At 38.5% G+C, this 25,951-nt stretch overlaps 1 protein-coding gene across 1 annotated transcript in view; it reads right to left on the reverse strand.

Annotated features, from left to right (window-relative positions):
• Positions 1–25,951, reverse strand: part of MCTP1 (multiple C2 and transmembrane domain containing 1) — a 287,776-nt gene that overhangs the window by 163,889 nt on the left and 97,936 nt on the right. Inside the window, exon 2 of the mRNA XM_075020099.1 lies at positions 10,067–10,181. Within this exon, the coding sequence (XP_074876200.1) occupies positions 10,067–10,181 (115 nt within the window). The remainder of the gene's footprint in view (positions 1–10,066; positions 10,182–25,951) is intronic.

Raw genomic sequence — 25,951 nt, forward strand, 5'->3', positions numbered from 1 at the left:
GAGAAACACAGCAGTTTGGGTTTTCTGGGTTGAAGTCAAATTCTGAGCACAGTCAATGCTGAATCATTTTTAGACAGAGAATAACTGGCTCTGAATTTTTACAGTCACAAGGCCTCACAGAAGATGACACAGCAGTCTTAATGACAGACTTTTACTGCTCTTAGCCAGAAGGTTCATTTCCCATGATCGCTGCCTTTTGCGTTATAGCTTAACCCAAATGGCAACATTTGTTCACCAAACTCTATATGATAAGAAAATAACAGTTTCAATGACAGACAGCAATCAGAAAAGTAATATTTACAGTAGAACCATTAACCTCTCCTATTGACAAAACTCTCATTTCTTATTATAGTGAGAGCCACCAAGAACATGATTGTAGCAGTACAGAAGACAAACATCATGTGAAGTCAAGATGGTATTCTAATTGAAAATCACCTAATTTCTTACTCCTGATATGAAGATGAGTTAACACTTCCAGTCAAACCCATTTTCATAACAATGAAAAATAACTACCTTGCTTATCACATTGCTTTATTTCCTAAAAATTTTGCAAGGATATCAATGGAGAAATCAGTCCAAAAAGACTGCAGAAGCTGGGATTAATGGGTGGCATTCTTTTATTTTAAAAATTAATTCCTGAACATAAAGAAAAGGGAAGGAACATTTTGCTATTAGAAATGCTATTCATAAAAGTATAGGTAATAAAAAGTGTAACTAGGTGACAGACTGAGATAATACAAGATCTTTACTTTGTATGGCTCACTGGATCTCCAGTGAAATTACACATACTATAGTTCAAAATACTGTTTTAGACAGTATTAAAACATTAAAACACGAGCATAGATAGGAGAAGGTACAGAAGGAAAATACAGTTAGGTTACAGGAGACAAAGATTTTTGTCTCATTCATGCTTCTGCAGCACATAATTCTGAAAATTCCCATTTTTGCCTTTAATTACGACAGTATTTGCTACGTAATCAGCCAAGACCACAATGACTCTGCTCTGAAAACTGCTCTGAATAATTTCTCTGTATTGATGTGCTAATCTAAAAGCATTCTCTACTTGTAATTAACAAGAGTGGTAACAACGTGATCACAGGAGCATCACCTAATGGTACACTGTCAGAAAAGTTTTACAAATTTGAATATCAATTTTACTCTTTCTCATACTGCATCATGAGATTGGCTGAATGGGCACACAAGAACAATGATGCCTTAAAACAGCGGAAGAAAAATCCCTGACTTCATACTCTGGAGAAAACATATTTGGACAGCTGGACTCCTCTAAATTTCAAATTATATTATACTTGAAGCTGTATCATAGAATCATAGAATAGTTTGGGTTGGAAGGGACCTTTACAGGTCACCTAATCCAACCCCCCTGCCATGAGCAGGGACATCTTCAACTAGACCAGTTTGCTCAGAGCCCCGTCCAGCCTGACCTTGAACGTTTCCAGGGATGGGGCATCCACAACTTCTCCGGGCAACCTGTGCCAGTGTCTCATCAGTGTTTCACCACCTAAAGGTGTACCACTGTACCTAGGTGCATCATTTCTTATTGACAGTTTATGTTACACTTTGTATGAGTACTTCAAGTTTCATTAGAATTTTCTCCTATTCTTCTAAATTGACCTGTAACAAAATACAAAAAATGCCCTAAAGATCACTTCCTAACAGCTATTTATGAGTGCTTACTGGAGAGTTTCTCTAGTTTATTTTTAATCATAAAACTCAACCCCTCAAATGGCCTTTTCTAGAAAACGCGAGAAACCTATTGACAGCATTTCTCCCAGAAGGTAAGGATTATTTTATTGTTTTCTTTCTGCTGCATTTTTATAGGATTCGAATATATTGTACATACTATTTTACAGACACGGCTGTTACAGAAGAGGAAATTCTGGTCCACCCAAACTGATGGAGATTCTACTATCAACTTCAATGGATCAGAAATAAATCAAGCAATCATAAAATCTAGAGTGTACATAAAATGCTTAGGAAGTCTGCTGTTTAATATAGCTTGTGATTTCTGAACCTACAATAAACCTATTTAGCCCACAGTCCACCTCAATACATTTGACGTCTTTGCTGCATATGAATTTTCCCAGTGTACTGCAAACTGACAGTTTCAATTTTGAGTGCCTAAAAGCAACTAATCAAAAAATGTTTGAAAAAACTAGAAAGTTATTTTTGCATTTCATAATTATATTTTTCTATATCCATTCAGTCATAACAATAAACGTTTCTGCATATGCTCCATAATTCTCATAAATAAATCTCTGTTTAGGGAATTACTATTGTTGGGGGGGGGTTTATTATGTTTTTCACTAAATTAAATAGGCTGCTACCCACAGATGTAGATTCCGGCTGAAAGTACTCTGCAGCTCTAAAAAAACTATCTTTTATTTCGATGCCTAAATAGTAGGGTTGTGAGGAAGTTGATAAAGTGTATCAGCCAACTGACAGCAGTGTTCGAAAAATGCCTGTACTTGCCAACTTCTGCTGAGTGTGGCACAGAGCCAGCACTCGCAGGCAGCTTCTGCCAGACCTTGCCATGGGGAAATTCACAGCAACTGTTGCTGTCTCCAGAGGTATCAGGACTGAGTTTATTTTGGAATCCTTGTAGAAATTTTCATTGTAAAATGACAAGGAACGGCTGCTAAGCCGTGTTCTCAATTTGTTTAATAATCCCACAATTCACTTGAAACAGTCGATCTTCATACGGGAACAGACTCCCCCTTAAAGCCTTAGGAAAGGGCATTTAGCCACCCTCTTAGAAGGCTGCCATTCAGTTTCCTTAGGTAATTCCTTCTTCCTGGGATGGAGAAACGAGGAGAAAAACCAAGGGCCACAGTGTGTTAAGACAAACATGACAGGTCAGATGCTCTTACCAAAATACAAGGAAGAACAAGAGATTGGCAGGGTGCAAATGAGGGACTGAGGGTTTTTTTCAGCTTCCCATGCAAAGGGGAGAAGCTGTTCCCTCTGAAGTTTTCAAGGGGATGGTAGGGTACCACCAACCAGTGAGGACTTCCCAGAGCGTGTAAGAATTGCTGGCTATGACAGAAACAGAAAGCCACGCCAGAAGAAAAATGCTGCCTGTAGACCTAATGTGAGCTGTTGGCTGGACGGAGAGGAGCAGGCGCAGTGAGGGCAGGCACCGTGTCAAGCTGAGAGCAGAAGGAACCAAAGCCACGTCCTCCAGCGGACTGTGGCACCTTCTGCAAAGGCGCTTGCTCAGATGGCCAAAGCTCCTGGTAGCCCGTTGGTAGAGCCCACAGCCCTGTTTCTCACTATTCCTCTCTGCTCTTTCCTCGCTTTTCTCCGTTGCAGAAGGACACTGCTCCCCATCACCGTCAGGTAGGAGTCACTGTCGCCAGGACCCTGCGTGAGTGAGATCTGGCAACGTTTCAGCGAGGAGAAAATATCAGCGGTGACCTTCAGAGCTGCCAAACTGCAGAAGGGCAGGCTGCGAGGGGAAGAGAAACCACCGCACTGCTGCAGAGAACAGCACAGTGGCAGAGCAGAAAGGAAACTGGAAAGTATTTTCCCGGCCTACATTTTACCCTGGGCAGCGCTGATCTGTACCTGTTGACAATTAGAATGAGTCACAGTTCTCTTCAGCCAAAGCTAACCTCTATCTGCAGAAAAAAAGAGACGAAACTCCAGTAGCCTATTCACGAATCTTAGGTATGTATTGGGTCTGGCTGAGGTGGAGTTAATTCTCCCCACAGCAGCCCTCATAGCACTGTGCCCTGCATCAGTAGCTAGAAAGGTGTTGATAGCACACCAGTGTTTTGGCTACTGCTGAGCAGTGCTGGCACAGCATCAAGGCTGTCTCCCCAACATTTTTGCCCTCCCCTCAATGGCAGGCTGGGGCAGGGCAAGATCTTGGGAGGGGACACAATCAGGACAGCTGACCTAAACTAACCAAACAGATATTCCATACCATATGACGTCAGCTCAGATATAAAAGCTAAGTGAAGGGAGACGGGTGGGGGGCATTTTGTCTTCCGGAGCAACCACTACGCGTACTGAAGCCCTGCTTCCCGAGAAGCGGCTAGACATCGCCTGCTGATGGGAAGTAGAGAATAATATCCTTTTTTTTTCCTTTGCTTTCGCACACGCGACCTTTGCTATCACTGTATTAAACTGTCCTTATCTTGACCCACGAGCCTTTTGTTATATTTTCTCCCCCCCAGCTGAGGAGGGGGAGTGATAGAGCGGCTTTGGTGGGCACCTGGCATCCAACCAGGGTCAACCCACCACAAGGTATCATTACCCAAATACAGACAAAAAGCACTGCCTACCTAATGAGTGTGTACCTTTAAACAAAACATCCTGTAAGTGTTCTTACACACTATGAATGCTGGCACACTTAACTACATATATTTACATGAATTCCAGAGTAACAAGCACACCAAGCTGCCATTTCTTGTTTCAGCATCTTATCCTCACTATATCTGTAATAAGGAAACTGGGCATTTAAAAATTAGTTCTTCCAGACAGTCACATCCCCAGGAGTTCTTAAAAATTATTAAGTGTATTTTTGACTCTTATAAAACTTAATATAACCCTTCCGAAACACCTTCATATAAGCTAACATTCTTGCCCATTCTGATTTAAACTAAATACAAACCCTTTGATTTGCACCCCATAACTAATGATATCTGATTTCCTCTGTATTAAAGAGCATTCAAATTCCATACTTAATTAATAAGTTAAAATAAAAATATAATTAAAGAGCTACTTTGATGAATGTTCATAATTAGTGGCATGAAAATACTGATCCAAAAGGTCTTTTAAAAATAATTTGGCATCTGGCTACCTGTTATAGCATGAATAGCAATTCTCTTTGGTTATTGCCTTGTGACTATTTGCCACATTCAGAAGATGGTGCGAGCACTACACTATTGATTTATGCCAATAATCCTCTCATCAAATCTTTCCAGGAAACAGAACAGGGATATGTTCCTATCGCTTCCAACTGTGTCACAGACTAAGCAATATTTCACAGTAAGCAAAATTTATTCCATAATCCTGGTCTACCTGAATTGTAAGGATGAAGAGTTTCCCAGTCTCGAAAGCTACACTGTATTTTAATCAAGGACTGAATTTCAGCATCCTACACCAGTGAAACCCGCAGTTCAAACATGAACAACCTGCTCTGTAGTTAGGCTTAAATAAAATCTTCGATAATTTTAAATGTATTGCCTTATACATAGGTTTGCTTTCAATATTGTGTTGTTGCACAAAATTAGGACTATCTTAAACAGTTACTTTATCATCTCACTTTACTTGTTATCCCATTGGCACTTAATTTTCTTCTAGATCCTGAAAATGTAGATGTATAGTTATTCACCAGACAACATGCAAAGTCTACGTGTATGTTCTAGCACTACTACAGTTCTTCAGACTCTCCTGGTTTTGACAGTCATCTTTCCCAATTATTCTCAGTTTAAGCAGCTAGTTTCTCACTGATATAAATATTTCATATCGGAAATAGGAAATTCATCAAATTGAAATGTAGTCTTTGAACTGCATGAAGGCACGAATAGCATGCTGTTTCTGCCTTAATTCTTGGTATCTTTGGGTGCAGGTTTCAGTACCAGAGTCAGACACTTAGGGATCCACCCCTCAGCTACTTCTACAAAGACAGATTCTCTAGTTTTAGGTAGCATTACTGAACTGTCTCCTGCAGAGTGATACTATCCATTTCAAGGTCAAGTCCTTAGACGACGATAAACATCTGTTTTCAGGAACTCTTTCTGTAAGATTTCACACAGAAAATACACTACTTCTGATCACCATGAAAAAGTCAATTAATGTTTCACTTCTGCTCAAAAAAGTATTTTCCTTGTGCTGTTTTACAAGATTTGGTCAATCTTCACGCATTTTGTAAAAAAAACCACCAAATTATAAATTTTAAATCCAGAAGGGATCAAATTCACTATGTATCTAGCCTGTTTTTTGACATGACACAAAGTCCTTGGGATTAACCTGTGCTACTGATTTCCCAACTTTTCCTAAAGTGGAGCAGCAAACCAGCATTGTACTTTTCTCAAAAAGCACAAAAGGGAGTGGATTCCAGCCTGCAGTGAAGTAAGAAAACCCTGTGATGAAAACATATTTAAAATAACTTAAAAGAATATTTTGATATCTTTCTTTTGACTGAAGAGAATCGTAGAACACCAATGACTAAAATATAATTCCCCTTTACACCAATTGTGCTATAATATTTCAGTTTGCATCTCAAAATGAGACTCTTTTAAATAAAAAATGGATCAACCACAAGGGGGTTTTGTTTGTTTGTTTGTTTAAAAACAATATTTAAGATATTGCAAAACATCTATAAAGGCATGTTACCAATATGAAGTAGCCCCATAAACTCCACATGCAAGAAGTCAGAGACCAGCAGCAAATCAAAGGGGTCTTTTTAACCTAAACATTTTAACTCCAGAAAAAACTCTTAAAAATATACATGATATTACACAAACACTACATATGACGAAAAGCAAATGTGAAATCAAAAGTGAAAAGGAAACTATAAAGATGTAGGTAATAAGGTTAACTTGTTAATACTACCAACTTACCAGGTCCAACACTACACAGTTTCTCCCAATCTTACGGGAAAAATTCTCAGAAAACAAATTTTTAAATTTAACTAAGTATATGGTTTACTTTAGGATGGGTTTAAATAAAGCATATGTTACAAGTCACATTTATGGTCACTATAGGATTTTGCCAGAAGCAAAAACGTAAACTTCATCACATAGCTTAGATGAAGTTATGGTACCATAGCTCTGCGTACTTGGAAGGAAAGCTAGATCAGACTGACGCCAGATTTTCTTGTGATGATGAGGAGTTAAAATGAATAGTTACATTTCCTTCTGTCATATTGCACACACCAGAGCATAAATATTGCCTGTTGTAATAAAGGATTATTTTCAATCATTTGAGAAGACAACAGCAAGATGTTGGTCCTCTCATGAAGAATGTTCTGTTTCCCTTTTGTTGTGACTATCAATGGAGCTATTTATCAACTAATAGCTGTGATTAATGCTGGCATTGCTAGCCACATAAATATAACTTCAATCTTTCCCCTTTTCTTCTGGGAATGTTGTGGTGTCTCTTTTTATAAATTTGGGGAAGACAAAGTGTGCAGAACATTTACAACATGAGAATTCAACTTTGAATTCCAAAACTGCAATATGTTCAGCAGCAGGTTTCTGAACAGATATGTGAAACTGCAGTTCAAAAATTAAAGAACAAAAAGCTAAAACTAAAATGAAATTATTTTCTACCATGTAGTTCAAGTATTCTTTCAGAGTGAAATTCACAGTACTTGCAGAAAATTCAATTGTCAGGCTTTAAGCAGAGGATCTGGAAAAATTTTGGAGTAATGGGGTGTTATGCACTGTTAAAGACTTACAATGTAAGACTCCTCTGAGACACTTCTGGCATAAATCTTCCAAGCTCTGGTTTTAATATCTAACACATCTGTCTCAGTAGCTCCATTTAGCATTTGGATACATATTCTTACCCAGTGTCTCCCATGGACTGTCCTGTAGTCCCTTGCTTATTCATAACCTGTGATACAAGCACTGCTGCAGCATGCAGGCAATGCAACAGAAACACCAGTGCTGGCTCAGACCAAAGGTGCTGTGAACTGAGTGCACCGCCTCCATCAGGGCTATAAGCAGATGCTAACGAAGAATTATTTCCCTCCAATGTCCTCCTAGGCATGAAGAATTTGGAGCAAAGGCCTTCAGGGTTAGATCTGTTTTCTGTGCATTTCAATGCCCTTTGTGGATTTTTCTTCAATGAACTCACTGAATCTCCTTCTGCACCCACATAAAACTCCAGTAAAAATTCAGTTTTACATGCCCAGTTTCTTAGTGAAACACAACTGGGACTACCACAGGGATACTTTAAACAATAAAAAAAAAAAACCAACTATTACACTCAAGAGAGGATTTAGTCAAAATTGAATTCCCAAATCAAGCCCCTTTCTGTGCACTTCCCATTCAGCAGCCATCTAACTCCACTAAGTGCCTGCCTAATGCCTGTGAAGTCCCCTCAATTCAAATTCTGCGGGTGCTCCTAAAATCTCACTCTGAGTAGCTCCAAGAGAAAGGGAAAACAAGCAGAAACACAGAGGACAGGCACTCATGAGTGGATGGGTCCTAGCTTGGGGCCCCAGTACAAAGTGCTGTTTCTGTATTTTCCCCTTAAGAAACTAAGGCTCCGTCCTGGAAGAAGCACAAACCCTGTTGAGATCTGAAACCTGGCCAATGCAGGAGGGAGTACGTCTGAGGCTCCCCACCTGGTCTGAAGGATCTTCTACACTTCTCTAAAATGCAATGCATATTCTCCTTCCTGACAGGCTGCAGTGGCTTGGTAAAACATTCCCTTGGTTGCTCAAGACGGGAGGGCTGAGATTTTTGAGGGACAGGAAGAAATTCAGAAAGGGAGCAGAAAGTAACCCAGGCATTCTGCTTTTTTGGTAAGATTTCTAGCTACGAGACTACTCTGTGAAACTAGAGCCCAACAACTACCTTCTTCCCCAGTATCTTTTCAAAAGAAAGACCAGCACTTGCTCAGCCTTTTGAGAGGCAATACCATCCAAAGTGAATTACAGGCTCCAAAACATGGTGGGCGATGACCGTGAACTGCAACCCTAGGGTCTGGGCTCTAGGACTAAGCAATACTGAGGAAACACCACTCTTGTCGTGTTGCCTCCCAGGTAGCTTGAGCAGCATTGCTGTTCAAGCAGCAGCTTTCCCAACTGACCTTTTAAAGCAGTTGACATTTTATACAGCACCTAGTATTCATTTCAGACCCTGGGATTCCACCTCAGGAGATGGATCTCCTACCCCTTTGTTTACTCTAGACCTAGAATCCTGTATTATGGGAAAAATAATTACAGATGTTTTCCTTGCATACAAATAATCACATTTATATTCACATTTCTGTTCATTTATAAATAAAATGAATGATGGATATGACTGAATTACAACACATTCAGAAACTGGGCGAGTCTCTCTAGCTCATGGAACAAAAACATTTGACTATCTATTTTTAATGACTGTCAGGCAAAGCTTGATAGAATATCAATATACCTAGAGGAAGAATATACATAAAAGTTTATTCTTGCAGCAGTGACTATACTAAAAATTCAGTTTCAGGGACATAAATATCAGTGGAGTAATTTCCTACAAACATAAACAGCCTTCTAGGTTTCTGGTACCATATTTGATATCTGACATCAGTCAGTAATTTCATCAGGTAAGCATGGAAAGATCCTGTGCAATACTACTTTTGCAGTTAATTTTTTACTATGGCTTTTTCTCTCTCAAAAGGGATCTATTACAGCAAATCCAAGATAGGCTGTTAGTCAGATTTATCATGCTCACATTGCTGTTCAGGAAGTGGATTACTGACTTAATCTAATTTTAAATATGAGCTGCAGTTGCATCTACAGAGTCACTGAGTCAGCCTGCTGTGGTCCTGTGGGTCAAAATACCTTTTAGGAATCCTTTTTATGTCTGAACTACATGTGCAGAACATGTCTCAGAGCAGACCATAAAATACCAGTATGTGATCAGGAGATTGGCCAACAGGTAAAGCCTGGACACATCTAATGGAGGGGTTTTACTGTTTTTGTCTTTAAACACAGCTCCAGTATTTATCAGTTAAGCAATCAAGGAACAAAATAAGTAGCAAAACAGCACTTCTGCGAGCAAGACAGCACAAATTTGCATGGTTAAAGTAAATTGATCACACCTCTCTTAGTTTGAAACATTCAAAAAAGGAAGGAAAATTAGCTAGCAGAAGAATTAAACCAGTATTAGCTAAATTTTATTTCTCCTCTTCTGTGGGTCTAGCTAGCCTTAGTTCCTTTTACTCTGTGCTTTTAAGTCAAAGAACCTCTACATAGTTTTAAGCAGAGTTTAACTGACACACTTAGAATTCAAACCTTAATTGTAACTTTAATACCCTCATAGAGGTTTACCCAATGGACATGTAACTTCCCAAACATTAAGGCAGTGTTTACCAGCACACTTACCTCCACGGTCCCGTGCTGCTAGATTCTGTCCTCTCCTTAGAGTAACGTCCAACTGGTACATTCCGGGATCCCCAGAGGGAAAATCTGCATTACTTGTTCCAACCAAATTTGTTCTCTGGAGAAGAAAAAAATAAAAATGCAATAGCTAATGTTACTAAAAGTTTCATGTAAGGTGTATTTTTCTTCTGTATCACCATCCTGTTGAACTAAGACAAGGCTGTATCCCATTCCCCCACCTCAACGCTAATACCCAAACACCAAGGAACCTGCTCCTCTCATCAGTATGACAATTCCTGAGCATCCTTTTTTTAATTAAAAAAAAAGAACAAAAACCAAAAAAACTGGTTGACATCTCAATGGTTAAATTTATTATTTAAAAAAAGGTGGTTGAAAAATAATTCTTTGATATCTGTATTTATTATGGCAACCTCCATTTTTAATTACATTCACATACACTCCTGGCTCACTAAAGCAGAATAAGTAAGAAAAAACAGAGCTGGACCTTACAGTACTATTTGTACTAGTCATTACCAGTACCCTCAAACCCTGTATTTATTCAACAGCGATAATCTAGGCATCGAATAGACCTCCATGAGTTAGGATTTTTTCAGCTACTGCAGTACTTTGCAAGATATGTGGTTTTTTCCACAGAGTTATGGAGGAAACGGCGGGGGGGTGGGGGGGTGGGTCATAAAGATATTAAGCACAGCTGTAGCTCTTCATTTGTAGTAGAGGCCTTCTTAGTTTGCCTGTATGCTGGGATAAAGGTAAGATTCTTAGAGCAGTTATTTGTATAAACTGTATCATAAAAAATTTAAAAAACCAAACCAAACCAAACCAAACCAGAATGCAAGTAAGTCTCTGGATTGCATGAATAGTAACCACATTTCTGTCCCAAATGACAAAGGAGAGAAATTATATTTTTTAGTATGTATAAGCTTTTGCAAAATAGTTTTTAACACATCTCTCTATAAGTAGCATCTAATTACAGTGCATGCTTGGAACACCACATTTAATTTTAAGACTAGAACAACTGTATTTATTCTACAGTCACAGTACATACAGGAGCTTCATATATCATACACACTGAGCACCATGGTTACGTATTCTCATGCTAGGAGCTAAATCTTTTAAGACCAGTGCTATTAATATTTTATTATGCGATTATGGGTCTTCTGCAAGGAAAAAAAAAGCAGCATGATAGAAACCTCTCAGAGACCACATGTGTACTAAGTGCTATACCACTTCAACAAGAAACTTCTGTTGTTTCTCTTCCTACTACCCGCCTTTTCTTTTTAAGGTAGTAATAAATCTAAATCACGAAGAAAAACACAAAATAAGGGCATTTTAACATACGGTTTATTCTCGTTATTCCAGAATGACAACTTTGAGCCGTAGCATATTAACCTTTGCTGCAACATGTACAATGCTGGCCAAACTGCATACTGACGTGCTCATCACTTCCACAGCAATGAATCGTTCAAAACTAGTGCACTTCAAGAGAAAATGGTTAGATGAGCCTTGGTTTGCAGGGGAGTGTTTTTTCTTGAAATCTCTCTAACATTTATCTTCTAATTTTGTCCTTTTAAAGTAACTGTTGAGGCATGCCTGAAACTACCAAAAGACCTTGCAAGACTCTTGCAGAAGGCACCCACCTCCTTCTTTTAAATGACTAACGCCTCACTCACCATCTCTTTTTTAATTCTTATTTAATGCACTGACTGCAGAAGGATACAAGATTGACAATAGTGAATTTCCACCCCATCCCTGCAATGCTTAGTATCTAGTCCAGCTAGGCATAAGGAAACAATTGCATACTAGCCTGATCCTCAGCCTCATCCCAGTCCCCGGCATTCATCAGGGTATTGCAGAAGAAGAAACTTGTGTTCTGAAGTAAAAAATAAACACCAAAACTTCCCTTCCTCTTTCTTGCTCTTCTACAGGAACTTGCAGACCCAAAAGAAACTTGATGTCTCCCCACATTTATAACCTTCTCCCCGATTCTTCCTCATGGCATCCCTGTCTCCCTTCCCCTCACAGGTACAACACAAGCTCTACATTAAAATTCCTTGGTTCAAACGGTGCCGTATTGCTCCCTTCTTTTCCCTTTCTCACCTCCTTTTCAATGCTTTTCCTTCCTTTTTTCTTGCAACAGAACTTCACTTTCTTTTTAACATTTACATTAATTAGTTTTTCAGAGAGCTGTTCAAGAAGGCTAGTAACAAGTAAGTGAGCAATCTAACAGACCTACAGGACATAAACAATTACACAAATGAAATAAAAAGCAAATAGATATTAACTATCCCTAAGTATTAGAAAATCAAACTGTTATTTCTGCATCAGAACAGCAGCATTTGAAGTATGCAATTAAAACTGGAAGTTGCCTTAATGAATGCAACTATCAATAAATCATTTTTCAATCAACTTTTTTAATAACCAAGTACAAAAGTTAAAATGGCAACTAGTAAAAAGAAAGAACCACTTTTGTGCAGTCTGTAGTAATGAACTAAAGTTAGAAATGTCTAAACAAGAAACGTGAGAGCATTTATGAAAGCTTACAATTGCCCTAACCATGAAACAGTTTCAAAACCAAATTTTCTGAACTTCTAGGTTCCAACTAATAACATCAAGAAAACAAGTTCTCTGTAGTTAGAAAAAAACCTAAAACATCACAACTAGAAGTTTTTGTGAGCCACAAGGCTGTTCCTTCCCGACTGCTGCAGGATGATGACACCAAGCCTGACAAAGCAAGGGTGTGCCTTCACTTTTAGTGTCTAAAATGTACAGAAGGTCTCGAAATCACTTTTATTAAATCATTAACAAAAATGTTGAGATTCCAGACAAAGACCAGAAAGGCAATTAACCATATTTTCACATATACAAAATTGCCTGTGGGAAGGGGATGCCTGAATTAATTACTTTGAATTTATTTTTAATAGTGGTCTGTCATCATTTTACTTTACAATATTCTATTTAGCTAAGCTATGACTAAATTCTTGAACTCTACGATTTCCCATAAAATTGAAATTAATCTGTTTTAATGGAAATTTATTATTTGGCACTAACACCAAAGCCTTGTATACAGTGAATTTCGACAGAGAGTTTAAAGAACGCTGATCATCTTGTAAACAGGCCATGTGCAAAGGTCAGGAAAGAGGTCTTGATGATCGTACCCATTCTCAGTTGCACTTTGTTGTTTTAATAGATACCAAACCCTCATGGGCTGTTCTCTTACCAAACAGTGAAAGCAACAACAGGAGCTGCTTTCACTTTCAGTAAGACATCCGGGAGAAGTTCTTCAACAGCCTGCACTTAAGTCAATCTGCAGCTGCAACTCACTTCTGACTCATGGCATGTCAAGTGATGCTCAAACATGCTTAGAAAATGCATTGTTTCATCAAGCTGAACTGAACACAGAGTTCATGCTGGCCACGCTTTTGATGGCCTCTATGAGTGGCACTCGTCCTTTAAGCATCTGTTTTTCCAAGAGCTATCTCTATATTATACAAATTCATCTGAAATCTGAAAAGAAACTATTTCCAACAAAGCTAGGAAGCAGAAATAAAATAATTTTTCAGTTTGGTTCCAATTTAGCCCAACAACGTTTATTCAGCTGGGTGATTTATTAACTGTAAGTCAGCTGAACCTTTTTACATTAGAGGGGTATACAAGGCAAGCCCATGATGGACACGGGATGGTCTATTAGAACAACTACCAACAAACAGCAGAATGGATAACTTCTAACTGGAAACCACTCAGTACTGTATTTTAAGACCAAAAGTCAAAGACAGCATTACTACATGAGTATGTATTAAGCACACTTATGGAGCTAAGCTGTTAGCCTAACAATGTGAAACAATATGTTTGCTCACTTTTACAGAAACTCTGGGGGTTTAGACATTCACTGAGACAAACTGGAGACATACTGCCATTCTGGAGACATACAAGACCAAGGGGAGCTGAGGAGGAACATGCCCTTGCCCAGGCCTTGTGCCACTGTCACTTTATGGGCCACACAAAAACCAATGGAAAGTGTCTGTGCATCTTAGCACCAAAAAAAAAAAAGAGCCTTCTGATCCCTGTGACTAGTATCCATGAGGAGTTTCTGCTACCCAAGGTGACACAAAGTCCAAACTATTATCAAGATGGTAATTAAAGGTTTTGATTTTTCTTAAAACTCCTATTTCTGTGGCATATAAAGAAAAAAATTGAGTTTTCTCAGAAAAACTTCTAGAGCAGCTGGAATCTCTGGCTGCAGCTATGTCATGAAACTGTTCACTGCTAAACCCTTTGCAATTCACTGATGTGAAAAGTTAGGCAAGTACTTCCACCTCTGTTATTCACAACCTGAAAGACACGGCTGTGTTTTCCAGATTTAGCAGCTTAATGACTAGATGAACAAACTAATTTTTTACAGCTGAACAAATGTTGAGCATGTAAAAGGACAGTAAGCTAGCTGACGGGTAGGTACATGTGAGTAGCTGCACAGCCGTAATAAAGGAAAAAGCTATCCCAGTTTTTGTACATCCAATGCTTCCACCATATGAAGTGTTCACTGGTCAGAACCCAGTTCCACCTCAGCTTGCAAGAAAAATGACACCACTTTGAAACTGACAGGATGGCTAAAATCACCACCATTCCCACATCATATCATTTTTCACAGCTTGTTAAAAAGGTACTATAAAACATAAAGACAGTGAATCTGATTCTGGTCACTAGGCATTACTGCAGTCAGGGGTAAATCTGTTGAAGTCAGACTAGCAATTTATGGCTGAAAGATGAGAATCAGCAACATCATTTGTGCTATCTTCTTAAAAACCACATCACAAAGTTTCAGGTTAACTCATTAACTTCTCCCAGACCGAGACCCTGAAGATTACTACCATTTTTGCCACTGAAAACTATCCATCACCCTTTTACATCACCACAAATACTGACATACTCATTCAAAGCTCTTAAAATTTCTAACAATTAATCAGCTAAACCAACCCAAGAAATCAATGGCTTTGCTGCTCTCCTACAATTTATATACCATACACTAGCATGATTTTGTGCCAGCAATTCAGTGGATATAAGTGATTTAAGGAACTCTTTGATGCAGAAAACAATTACCACTTCAGAGGGACAGATCAAAAAATTTGATGAAGTCTGTTCAATGCCAAAACGGAAAATATTCAGCAGTTTAAAAAAAAGTAATCTATACCTGTTACACACTCCCCCTTCCACAAAGGAAAAAAAAATCATCTTTAGCAATACAGCTAAAAAATAAAACCCCTAACATTTTCCTATGCTTAAAAGTATATTTTGGAAATGCATATGAACTAGATTGAAGTCATACTCTTATCTGAGTCATTTCAGCAACAGGTTACAGCTCTGTTGATATGCTGTTCCATTTCGATATTCTGCCAGAACACACTGATAAGGTAAGCAAAAAGCATTTCTTTTTTCCAGTATAACACCAAGGTATCAGCATCAACACTTCCTTCAGTAGATAAGGACAAGTAAAATGTAACAAGAGTTGTATAAAAGAAGTGACAAGGGAAGCTGGAGATGTGGCTGCACAGACTGTCCACATGCTGGAGTCGTTGTCAGGAAATGAGACGATGAAATAAGCCAGCATTCTTTTCATGGTTGCATACAATAGATGAAATTAAATCAAAGTGTCCTACAGGGAGGAAGCAGCAGAACATCAACAGTCAAGGGTTCACAGCATGGTATGAAATACTACCAGCTTTCAAACAGAAAAAAAATACCAGAAAGTTTGAAGTAATGTAACTGTGTTTTGTGCATAAGCTGAATTTTCCACTCCAGTAACTGCCTGGCTCAAACTGATTTCTTCAGATCATTTTCATTTGTCAAAGCTTCATGCTTTGGAAACACCTGCTTGCAAGAAACTTGGAAATTCTGAATATCCAAGTGGCTGTCAACTCCTTGTTGGTGCAACTAATTGGAACAGACTGTGCTTCAAAGTTACAGCAGTATAGTCAAGTGACAAGCAATTTTTAATTTCACTGAAAGTATTTACTTATCTAACTTAAGGGTTATGATGATCATGTTCTAAACAATACTTTGTATGCTAGTGTTCTTGTTGATGGCAAGTCAGGAAGAACTGAGGGACTTCTGAGTAAAACCAGTTATACAGCTCACTTCATCTTATTCATTCAATTTTCCTTATTCCCTAAATAAAAAGGCAGATGTATAATATGAATCCATTTCAATAGCAATGTAAAAGAACATTCTGGGATTCTAGATATTATTGGAAATTTGCAGAAATTGTTAGTAGCATTTTATATGCACTAATAATGTCCTTTCTGATTAACCACGTATGTGCTTTGGATGGGACTGGCTACTTTGTTAAAGCTTGTCAGTCAATAGATATTTCCCGTAGACAACATCTGAGTATTTATAATGAATGTTAGAAGCCTCAGCCATTGTTGTGAAGATTTTGAATAGGATAAAATGTACTGATGAACTGTATAAGTCAGATTTTGTGTATGTGCTTTTTATCACATAATGGGAACAGTGCATACATGCTAGTCTGAAATGTCTCATTTATGAAGAACTATGAGTTCAAGATTATTTCTGCAGAATAAAGAAATTTTTAAAGTTAGCATTAATCACATACATACACACACACTTTTTTATATATGTTGGTATGCTCTGAATATGACCGTCTAGTTTATATTGTCAGGAAATACACGGTGGCTAAATGAGAGTCACGAGTGCATAAAAGATTCAGCATCTTTCCTGAGCTTTTTCACTATGGCTGAAAGAGCTATTTCATCTGCTTATTAAAGAAAACCTTTAAGAATCAAATAGCAATACCGACCATTTACATCTGCAGAATAATTGGAATATTTTTGGTGACATCTGCACAAATTGTTGCTCTTTGAGTTCATTTGAAAGCTACCAAAAGCAAATGCTCATTTTTGGTATCAAACTGATTACTGCCAACAGCTTGCTACATTTCCTTCTGAAAATGTAATGAATAGATGCAGAAATAGTAATAAAAGATGTAAGCATGTTAACATTTTGAAAGTTTTGGTATTCAGAAGTACAGTTCAAATCACTTTTTTCAGTTGAAGCACTAGCCCTGCCTGGCAGCAAAGGAAACCAAACAAATACTGGTATTGACAAAGCAATCAGAAGAGATTCCACGAAGTTGTTCCTCCTTCCATCTGTCTCCATACCCTGTTTTGGGGATGAAAAACTCAGTTTGCTGCCACTTATTCATTCAACTCTACTATAAAATTTTACTTCTACAGCACCCCTTAGAGACTAAGACAGTAAAGCAAAAAGAAAATAAAAAAAAAATCCCTTTTCCACAAAGATTATAAATTTATTCTTGAATTAAGCAACTATAGCTTCCTTCCCAGTTTTGCTACACTCCATCCTGGCCTCCTCACCCTCCCCCCATGTTATTATCCTCCCTTCTTATATCACAAATTAAAAGCTCTCGTCTGTTCTCTTCTGTGAGGAGCAACTGCTGTAATCATGACAAATCCTTCTGGGTTTAACAGTGTTTCTTACAGACACAATAGTTCACCTACATACAACCAATTGTAAGCGCAGGGATTTAGACTGTAAGCTTTTCAAGGGCTGAAGAAAGTCTTTGTTTTCATATGTAAGTAAGGGCAGATAATTCTTTGCTGCATTTTCCAACACCTAGTACTCTTTTCATCCTTAAAAGTATATTGTCCCAACCTCTTTGTAACAGGTTGTGTAACAGTTTTTTTGAAAGTCCAAATATATTTTACCCTTTTGTTTCCCCTTGTCTGGTACTGCTTTGATTAATTCAACACTTTTTAATCCACCATTGATGAGCAATTCCTTTGAAGAAGACGTAAGTTTAAAACTACTATATTTGGTATTTCAACTATTGAGTTATGAATTTGTAAGTAGAGTTTGATCAAGATCGTAAGTACAGAAATATCAGTATCAGTCCATTCTCTTTAAAATTACGTGATTATTCCTACCACTCCAGTATAGCTACTGCTTTTAGCTAAACATGTTTTTCTGACACTTACATTTTACTCTCTGATCAAAGTAATTTGTTACAACTAATCGGTTTGCTCTGGAATCATTTCTTTTAGCACCTTTTGCACTGACAATGCCTCTTCATTAAACCAGGAAATAGCACATCTAGAGTAAGGTCTTCTCCAACAGCTTTCGTGGTGGAGGCTGATGTAGAGAAACCCCTGCATCCTCACCAGCGGGTGTACAGTCCTGCGCAATTAGACAAAAGCCTCCCTAACCACTGCAAGTGCCTTTTCAGGAGACGCTGGTTGAAGATGAAGGGAGGGATGGGTTGTGTATAATTCACTTCTGAATAACATTGCAGAGGACATCAGGAATAAATTAAGTAGCTATGCTAGATAAACCAGCGCACTTCTGATTTGACAATATCTAATTAAAACTGTAGATCAGCACAATGGCTAGGGTGTTACTATTGCTTTCTCTTCAGAAACTCCTTTGCAACACAGAATAAGGAAACATTCTACTTTATTTAAAATAAAACAAAACTATTTTCTACAAAAGATACCCACATTTCTAAGTCACACTTTTGGCTGTTCAGCAGCAAACTACACAAAGCATTCAACAAAAGTAGCCCTAACCCTGCAAACATGTATAAAAATGCACACATATCTGAATACAACTTAACACAGGGGACTACCAACCCTCCACAGCACTGAGCTCTTTTTATGTTTTATTTGTGCAAAAATTGACGTTGTGCACTACTATTGCAGAGAATGAACAACAACAAAAAAACATTTACCTGCAATGTGGTCGCAACATCCAGTATAAATGGAAGCTTCATGTGTATTGGAGAAAACATTTTCTAAATACATTATCTAAATTGCCTTGCCTTTACAGCCTATACAATTCAGATGCTTATTTATGTAAGCCTGAAAGCTATGTTAAGAGAAAAATAATCTATTCCTGATTGCGTATAGTTACCTGGTGTTACCTCTATTAAAGCGTAAGGAAAAACTTTCTTTTCTGACATCCAGAAATAACTTGCTTTTCAGAAGCAAGATATAAACCAGGAAGAACTGGTTTTGACATGTTCCCAGTAAAAACCTTCTCCAGTTAAACCAGTACTATTGAAAAGTACTAGAAATACCTTTCCAGAAGTATCTTTCCTTGCTGCGTGGAAACTAGCTGTTACTGAAGTTATTGGGTTTTCTTCCTGTCTATGGCAAAGCCTAGAACTGTTGTGTGATACTTCTAGCTACTCTCCACTTGTCTTGACTGACACAAAAAATGCTTAAGTACACAAAAAAAAAAAAGGGTGCTTTCCAGGGCAGAAGCTGCAATGGCCAAGCATGTCGTAACCGATTTTTGCGTTACTGATGACCAACAATGCAGAACTCCAAACTAAGAATGATGACTGATGCTGAAACGTGAGACTATGGTCCCATGACACAAGACTGCAGCTCTTCACTGAAGTGAACATTTTCACAATTGCAGGCATGGATTTGCTGCTCAGGCCTTTGAAGAACTTCATGGAGGCCCTAGGGATGGCAGCCAGTCAGTATTGTCATTCTGTGGCCTCGAGAAGTAGTTGGGGATTGCAGAAACCACCCGGAGTGGATGCAAAGGTGATGAGTTGAGAAGAAGTTGTAAGCAGCTCAGGAGTACTACTGTAGGTCTACTATTCCTTAACCCAATCCTGATATATACACACAGTTCACAGGAAAGAAATCAGCTGTGAGGTGGAATAGAGTTTGCAAGGAAAAGTACCAGTGGTGCCTTTGGGTTGCAGAACAGGAGGAGGCCCAGTCCTCTAACGGCAAAACTCACTGTTGCCTGGTCTATACCCACCACAGAAAATCACGCCTATCTTTCAGAGACCTGGCAAACTGTTCACATTTCAGCTCCACCACTGACTGCTGTAAGATGAAAAAAGTGAGAAAGTAATCTGCTCAGAATTTCTCAGAAAGGTCCTGAAATCCTTTGAAAATGGGGACTGGACTATACCAATCTCCTCAAGAACCCATCTGAATCCCGAAATGATTTATCACATATCAGAGGAGGAGAACTATCTTTGCAAACAGAACAGAAAAACCCCACCTACCAGAGCCATAGTGATTTTCTAAGTAGAAATGAACCCTTTATGAGCTGTGGTATCCACTACAGGGCACAGGTCTCCAGCAGTGCACACATCTGCTTAGGGGCTGGTATTACCAAATGCCAGATGAAATGGGGAAGTGCTTTCTGTGGGCATTACTCAGTACGTCTCTGGCAAATATCACAGAGTGACAAGATAACCCCCAGCTCCAGAATAAACCCCTACTGTCATAAATAACTAATCAAGAGCCAGAGAAAAGGAAACAAAATGGAGGCAGCTTTCCAACAGAATGCCTGTCTGCTGAATGGTGAAGCAATGATGAAGCTGTTCAGGTGAGACAGTAGCAAATGTAGAGCATTTTCCCTCAAAAGTTTTACTACTTCTTTTCTTCTGGTCATTTCCAGTGACAGGTTCTTTTTCTAGAAAAGATGTAAAATGTTTATTAAGCTGTATATTACAAAGCCCAAAGTTCTGGCAGGGAACCGATGCCTAACCTTTGATAACTCCTGGAGGCCCGTTAACCCAAGGCTGCGTATCAACCCTCCCATGCTCCAGTGGCTGCTGTTTTTCTGGAGTCTGTATCGAACACCACCAGTAACTGCTCCCTCTCAGGCTGCTTGACAAGCTGCCTCTTTTTCAGGTTGATGCACGTTCTCTTCTAGTCCTCCAACAGTTTTTCAGTAAAGCATAATCTAAGAGAACTGCATTTATTGAAAAGTGCGTACAGCTCACAGTCTTAGAGCAAACCGTTCCTTAGTGGGTGTATGAGGCAGTGTCGCTGTTCTCCTTTATCAGTTACTGAAGATCTTACAACATTGTCCAGTTAGCCAGCACAGTCTGTTACCACAGCGTTGTCACCCAGAGACAGCTGAGGAAAACTGAGTTATTAGCTGGTTTAGCCCTTGCGTTTTTTATGGGGGCAGCTCATATTTCAAGAACTGACTCTTCAGAAAGATGCTTCCCTTCTCAACTCATAGAGGGATACAGCTCGGATTCATTAATAATTTGTAAATACAGTCTATTCTTACAACGATGTCCAAGGAGACCCAAAATTTTGCAAGTGTTGGAAACTATTCCTAAATGACACCAGTAATAATGAAGCACATATGAACCATTACCATATTTATCAACTCTCAGTTTAAGAAACTCTTCCTAGAATAGGGATAACAAAAATGGCTGATTGTCATCTTTCAGTAGGCAACTGCTCACCTTCTCTCATTAATTTATACTACGAAAAAAATTTCGGTCCCTTGCTTAATGCAAATAGTGCCACTATCACAAAAATCATCATGCACACTCTCAAAAAATTTCATCGCAGGGCCGAGCTGCAGGCAGACGACCCGCCATCCCACCACAGGCACACGGACATCCCATCGGACAGAGAGGAAATTATCGTCTGGTGTTGCTGTCACTTTGCCTCACAGTGAATCCCACGATGGGAGATGCGAAGCCAATTTCACAAGGTAAGATAGAAAATAAACAAATAAGCAAATGCACTGACTTAACTACCGATTTTTAAGGACAAGTGAGGTCAGGGACATGAAGAAATGAAGTGCTCTGGCTCAAGCTGCAGCTGGAGAAGAAACCAGCTTACCCCAGAAGTTACTCCTGCTCCTAAAGTATCAGTTGGATGTGGTAGCTCCAGGTTTTCCTCATTCACCACTCCTGGCTACGAAGTTCTTCAATCCAAGTGGACTGGAACATGCCCAAACACAGTAAAGTAAGGAGAAGAATTTATTTTCTTCCACAAGTAGACAGCTTGCTAGAAATCCCATGGATATTCCCAGATAATTGAGCTGTCTCAAATGTAAGTGGGCTCCCAGAGGAGATGCTTTCTTTGCATCATTACTGATACACTTCATTTGCCCTAGCTGTACGTGCATCTCAATGGTTTCTCCACCTGCATTAATCCTTTCAAGGAGGATTGTTAAATGAAATGGGAATTATTTTGAAACTCAAGGCAATTTGGTCAAATCTGCTAAAATTTATTACAGCATCCTTCTCCCTAATCTCATTCCCTACCCTGCCCCCTTCAACCATTTTTATTTTAGAGGGAAACCGAGCAAAAATTGCTCATAAGGAAAACCTAGAGTCACAAGGGGGAAAGGTCTACTCTTAGTTCTGGAGATATCAGAAAGGATGATACTACTTTTCATCAATTACTAAATAACAAATAGTATGCAAAATATTTCTAGAGCAAATTTTATCATCAGATTATTCATCTTACTTGTGAAAAAAACTACCAACGGGCTATCTTATCCCATGGGAATGTGAAGCTGATTATTGGCCTCAGAATTTCCCACAACTGTTTACAAAATTATCACCTCTAACTGAAAGGTAATTTTAAAAATAAACTAAATGTGTAAAGGGCCTTGACAAATTGATCAGAGAGTAACACTTTAAAATCTACTTCGAGTGTAAAATTAAACTCTAGAAAAAGTTAAATAAAGGGAGTTTTTCATGACCCCTCTGCCTCTTTCAACAGCTCATTTTCAGTTTTAGGAGGGCACTCAGCACTTCTTCCCCTTCTACTCAGCACTGGTGAGACCACATCTGGAGTGCTGAGGCTGCCTGGTATGAGAGAGATGCAGAAACACTGCAGCAAATCCAACAACATGTCACAGAGATGACAAAGGGATAGGAGCATCTGTTGTATGAGGAGAGGCTGAGAGAGCTGGGACTGCTCCACTTGGAGAAGAGGAGTTTCCTCTCCAAGAGGGGGATCCTACCCCTGCGTATAATACCGGCCAGGCTCTTGGTGGTGCCCTGTGACAGAAATGGCTAATAGGATATTTCACTTTAAACATGAGAAAAACTATTTTTCCTGTATGAGGGTGGTCAAACACTGGAGCAGGTTGCCCAGTGAGTGTCCCTGCTCAAAACCTGCTCTGACATGGTCCTGGGCAACCTCCTTGACGATGACCTTCCTCTGAGCAAGAGGTTCAACTGGGCTATCTCCAGAGGTCCCTGCAAACTTCAGCCATTCTGGGATTCTCTATTGCTTTGCAATATCATAATAAATAAACTATATGCTGACCTCAGCTACCTTTCCTCAAAGCATTGGTTTGCCTTCCACTTCTGGTTGCACTGCAGCTGACATTCAGAACTACCATCTTCTCCACCCCTTAGGAGCAGAGTTTGTCCAAGATAGCCATAAAACCTGAACAATTCAAAACAAGCCTATATATATGCCTTGCATTTATGCTGCAATGCTCACTTGTAATGTTGTAACTTACTTAAACCCTTCTCCTGCACATGCCAATCTCTCTCTATAAAGAAATCCATTATTTTCAAAGGTACAAGAAGACTTATTGTGTATGACTATATAAACATGTAGTTGCTTCCTGCATGCACTTCAGAGTGCATTTACCTGCACTCTCAAAAATCCCAAGACTATAATCTTTTTCAAAAATGAAAAAAATTTAATTCTTTAAGCAGAGTAAATGAAAATCATCATGAAACAAATCAGGTCAGACTTTCATCTGGGCAGAATTATTCGGTTCCCATGAAAAGCAGAAAGAATGAGCACTCCTGTGCCATTTTGGTTTTAAGAAGATTATTGGAAGTTACGTGGGCTGAGTACATTTTTGCAAGTACACACGCATTTGCACTCCTGAACACGTGATGCACACACAAAGTAAATGGCGAAGTAAGAGCAGTCTGTAAGGGAATGGAAATACAAAAATCACGTACTTTGTTTTGTCCAAAATAAACCTTAAATTCCTAAAACTATCAAACTGTGAAGCATTAAAATCATGTCTACATTTCCTTTTTCTATTTTTTCCAAAGACTAAGTCTCAGGCAGATGCAGCACTATACTAATTTCTGACAGCTAGCATTTTTATCATCTCTAGAGAAACTTGCAATACCACGCACAAAAATCCTCTCACTTGCCTGAAGAGTGCAGAATTACACTGCAAGTTATGTCAGACATGGCACATGAAGGATAACTCAATTGAGAACTAGAGACAGGTGTCACATCTATATCAAAGATGATCTGTGAACAATTGGCTGTCTCCATTTCAAAATGTGATAAATACCTGAAGCCAACATATATGCCATCTGCATCATTCTCTCAAAAAACAATCATCTTCAGTCATTGTATTTAAAAATACACTGTCCACACTTTCACAACAGAAAACCATACTAAAATACTCCTAATTTTCCATATTATTAATCATAATCAATTATACAAATAAATATACACACACTTCACATAACCTAGGTTATTCAGAAGTAAGTGGTTTTGTATTTAAATTATATGAGAAAACTGTACTTTAAATTTTGGGAAATACAACTATCAGAACATGGCATTTGTATTGTTTTTTAATTAATTTTAAAGCAAATACAGCAATACTGTTGCTACCAGTAAAACAACACTAAACTGGTTGTAAGAGAAACTTCCTCAGTGCTTGTTGTACTCAATAGTTCAAAAGACCAGTGTTACGAGGATAACACTAGTCTGCTAAATACAAATGGCAAAAACATCTAAAAAATAAGATTCAAATTTTCCAGTCAAAGCTAGATTTACTTGACCATGTGCTGCGTAGATATTTAGATATGTCCAATTGCCATTAAGGAATGACAGTGTGTTACAGCTACAAAATCCACAAAAATCCACAAACTACTCAGCATAAAACATGTATCCGAGAGCAATTTAAAAGGAATAATGGTCTTCAAACTACCAAACCTGTAAGTAATTAAATAGACAGATTCTTCTGTTAACATGGAGAATTCAGCAGAAGAATGACAAAAGTGAGATTTTAGAAAATCTCCTGTATTCTAAACTACTGCAGACATCGGTCTACCTGTGAGTGAGTGATGCTTCTCTCCGTGTGATTTTGTATACTCTAAACTGAAGAAACACTTTTCCTCATTCTGTATTATGCACTTAGGGCATGCAGTTTCCATCAAAAGCAAACATTTAATTATTTTCAAACCAAGAGTTTTACATTACCTACATTTTAAAGCAGGATGCACATAATACTGTATCAGAGCATGTTAGACCTTATAAAAAAAACTAAATTCCTACCTTACCAGGTCCAAACTGAGAAGTTCCACCAGCTTTCACCTATTTAAAATGGTATTACAGGAGTGAATTCAGTATCTTTTGCTTCACAAAGATACCTGCAAATCTGAATTAGCCTTTCGAGCTGGCAACTGCTCAGTAATACTGCTCACCTCCAGCTGGTAGCAACAGCTCTGTGCAAATATCATTTGACTACTGCTGTGAACTGCAGCTACTCAGACCGAAAGTAAGATAAGTCTTGTATGTGAATATGTTTCAACACATATTCAGAGGAAATGACTCAACTATCTCCACATCTTTAAACATTGAAAGCTGTTTCCTCCCCCCTCCCCCACTGCAGATGATGGTGTAAACTGAAGGGTTCTGTGGTTTATTTATTAAATGTTGGCATTAAACAAATATTAAAGCTCAACTGGTGAACACCAAATTAGAGATCATCCCTACACTGACTTTTTTTCAAACAATACCTTGAGCAGAGAAATACTAAACTTAAACGTTTGTTGTACTAGATGCATATATAAGTATTCCATTAAAATTAAAGAGAATACATGCTTTCTATCCTAGTGTATTAATTCTGAAGATATTTTGAGATTTCAAAGCAGTATTCAGACACCACCTGATATTAATCTTACAAAATTTCAGAAAAATTCCTTCTTGGCCATTATAGAAATATCAGAAGCTGAAAAAGGAGGAATTGAGATAAGAAGGAAACGATAAAAATGTAGATTTTATCCAACTGAATTTCAATATGCATTCAGTTATAACTGAGTAAGTATTCCATAAC

The sequence above is a fragment of the Buteo buteo genome, chromosome Z (assembly GCF_964188355.1).
Source record: "Buteo buteo chromosome Z, bButBut1.hap1.1, whole genome shotgun sequence".
Taxonomy (NCBI): Eukaryota; Metazoa; Chordata; class Aves; order Accipitriformes; family Accipitridae; genus Buteo; species Buteo buteo.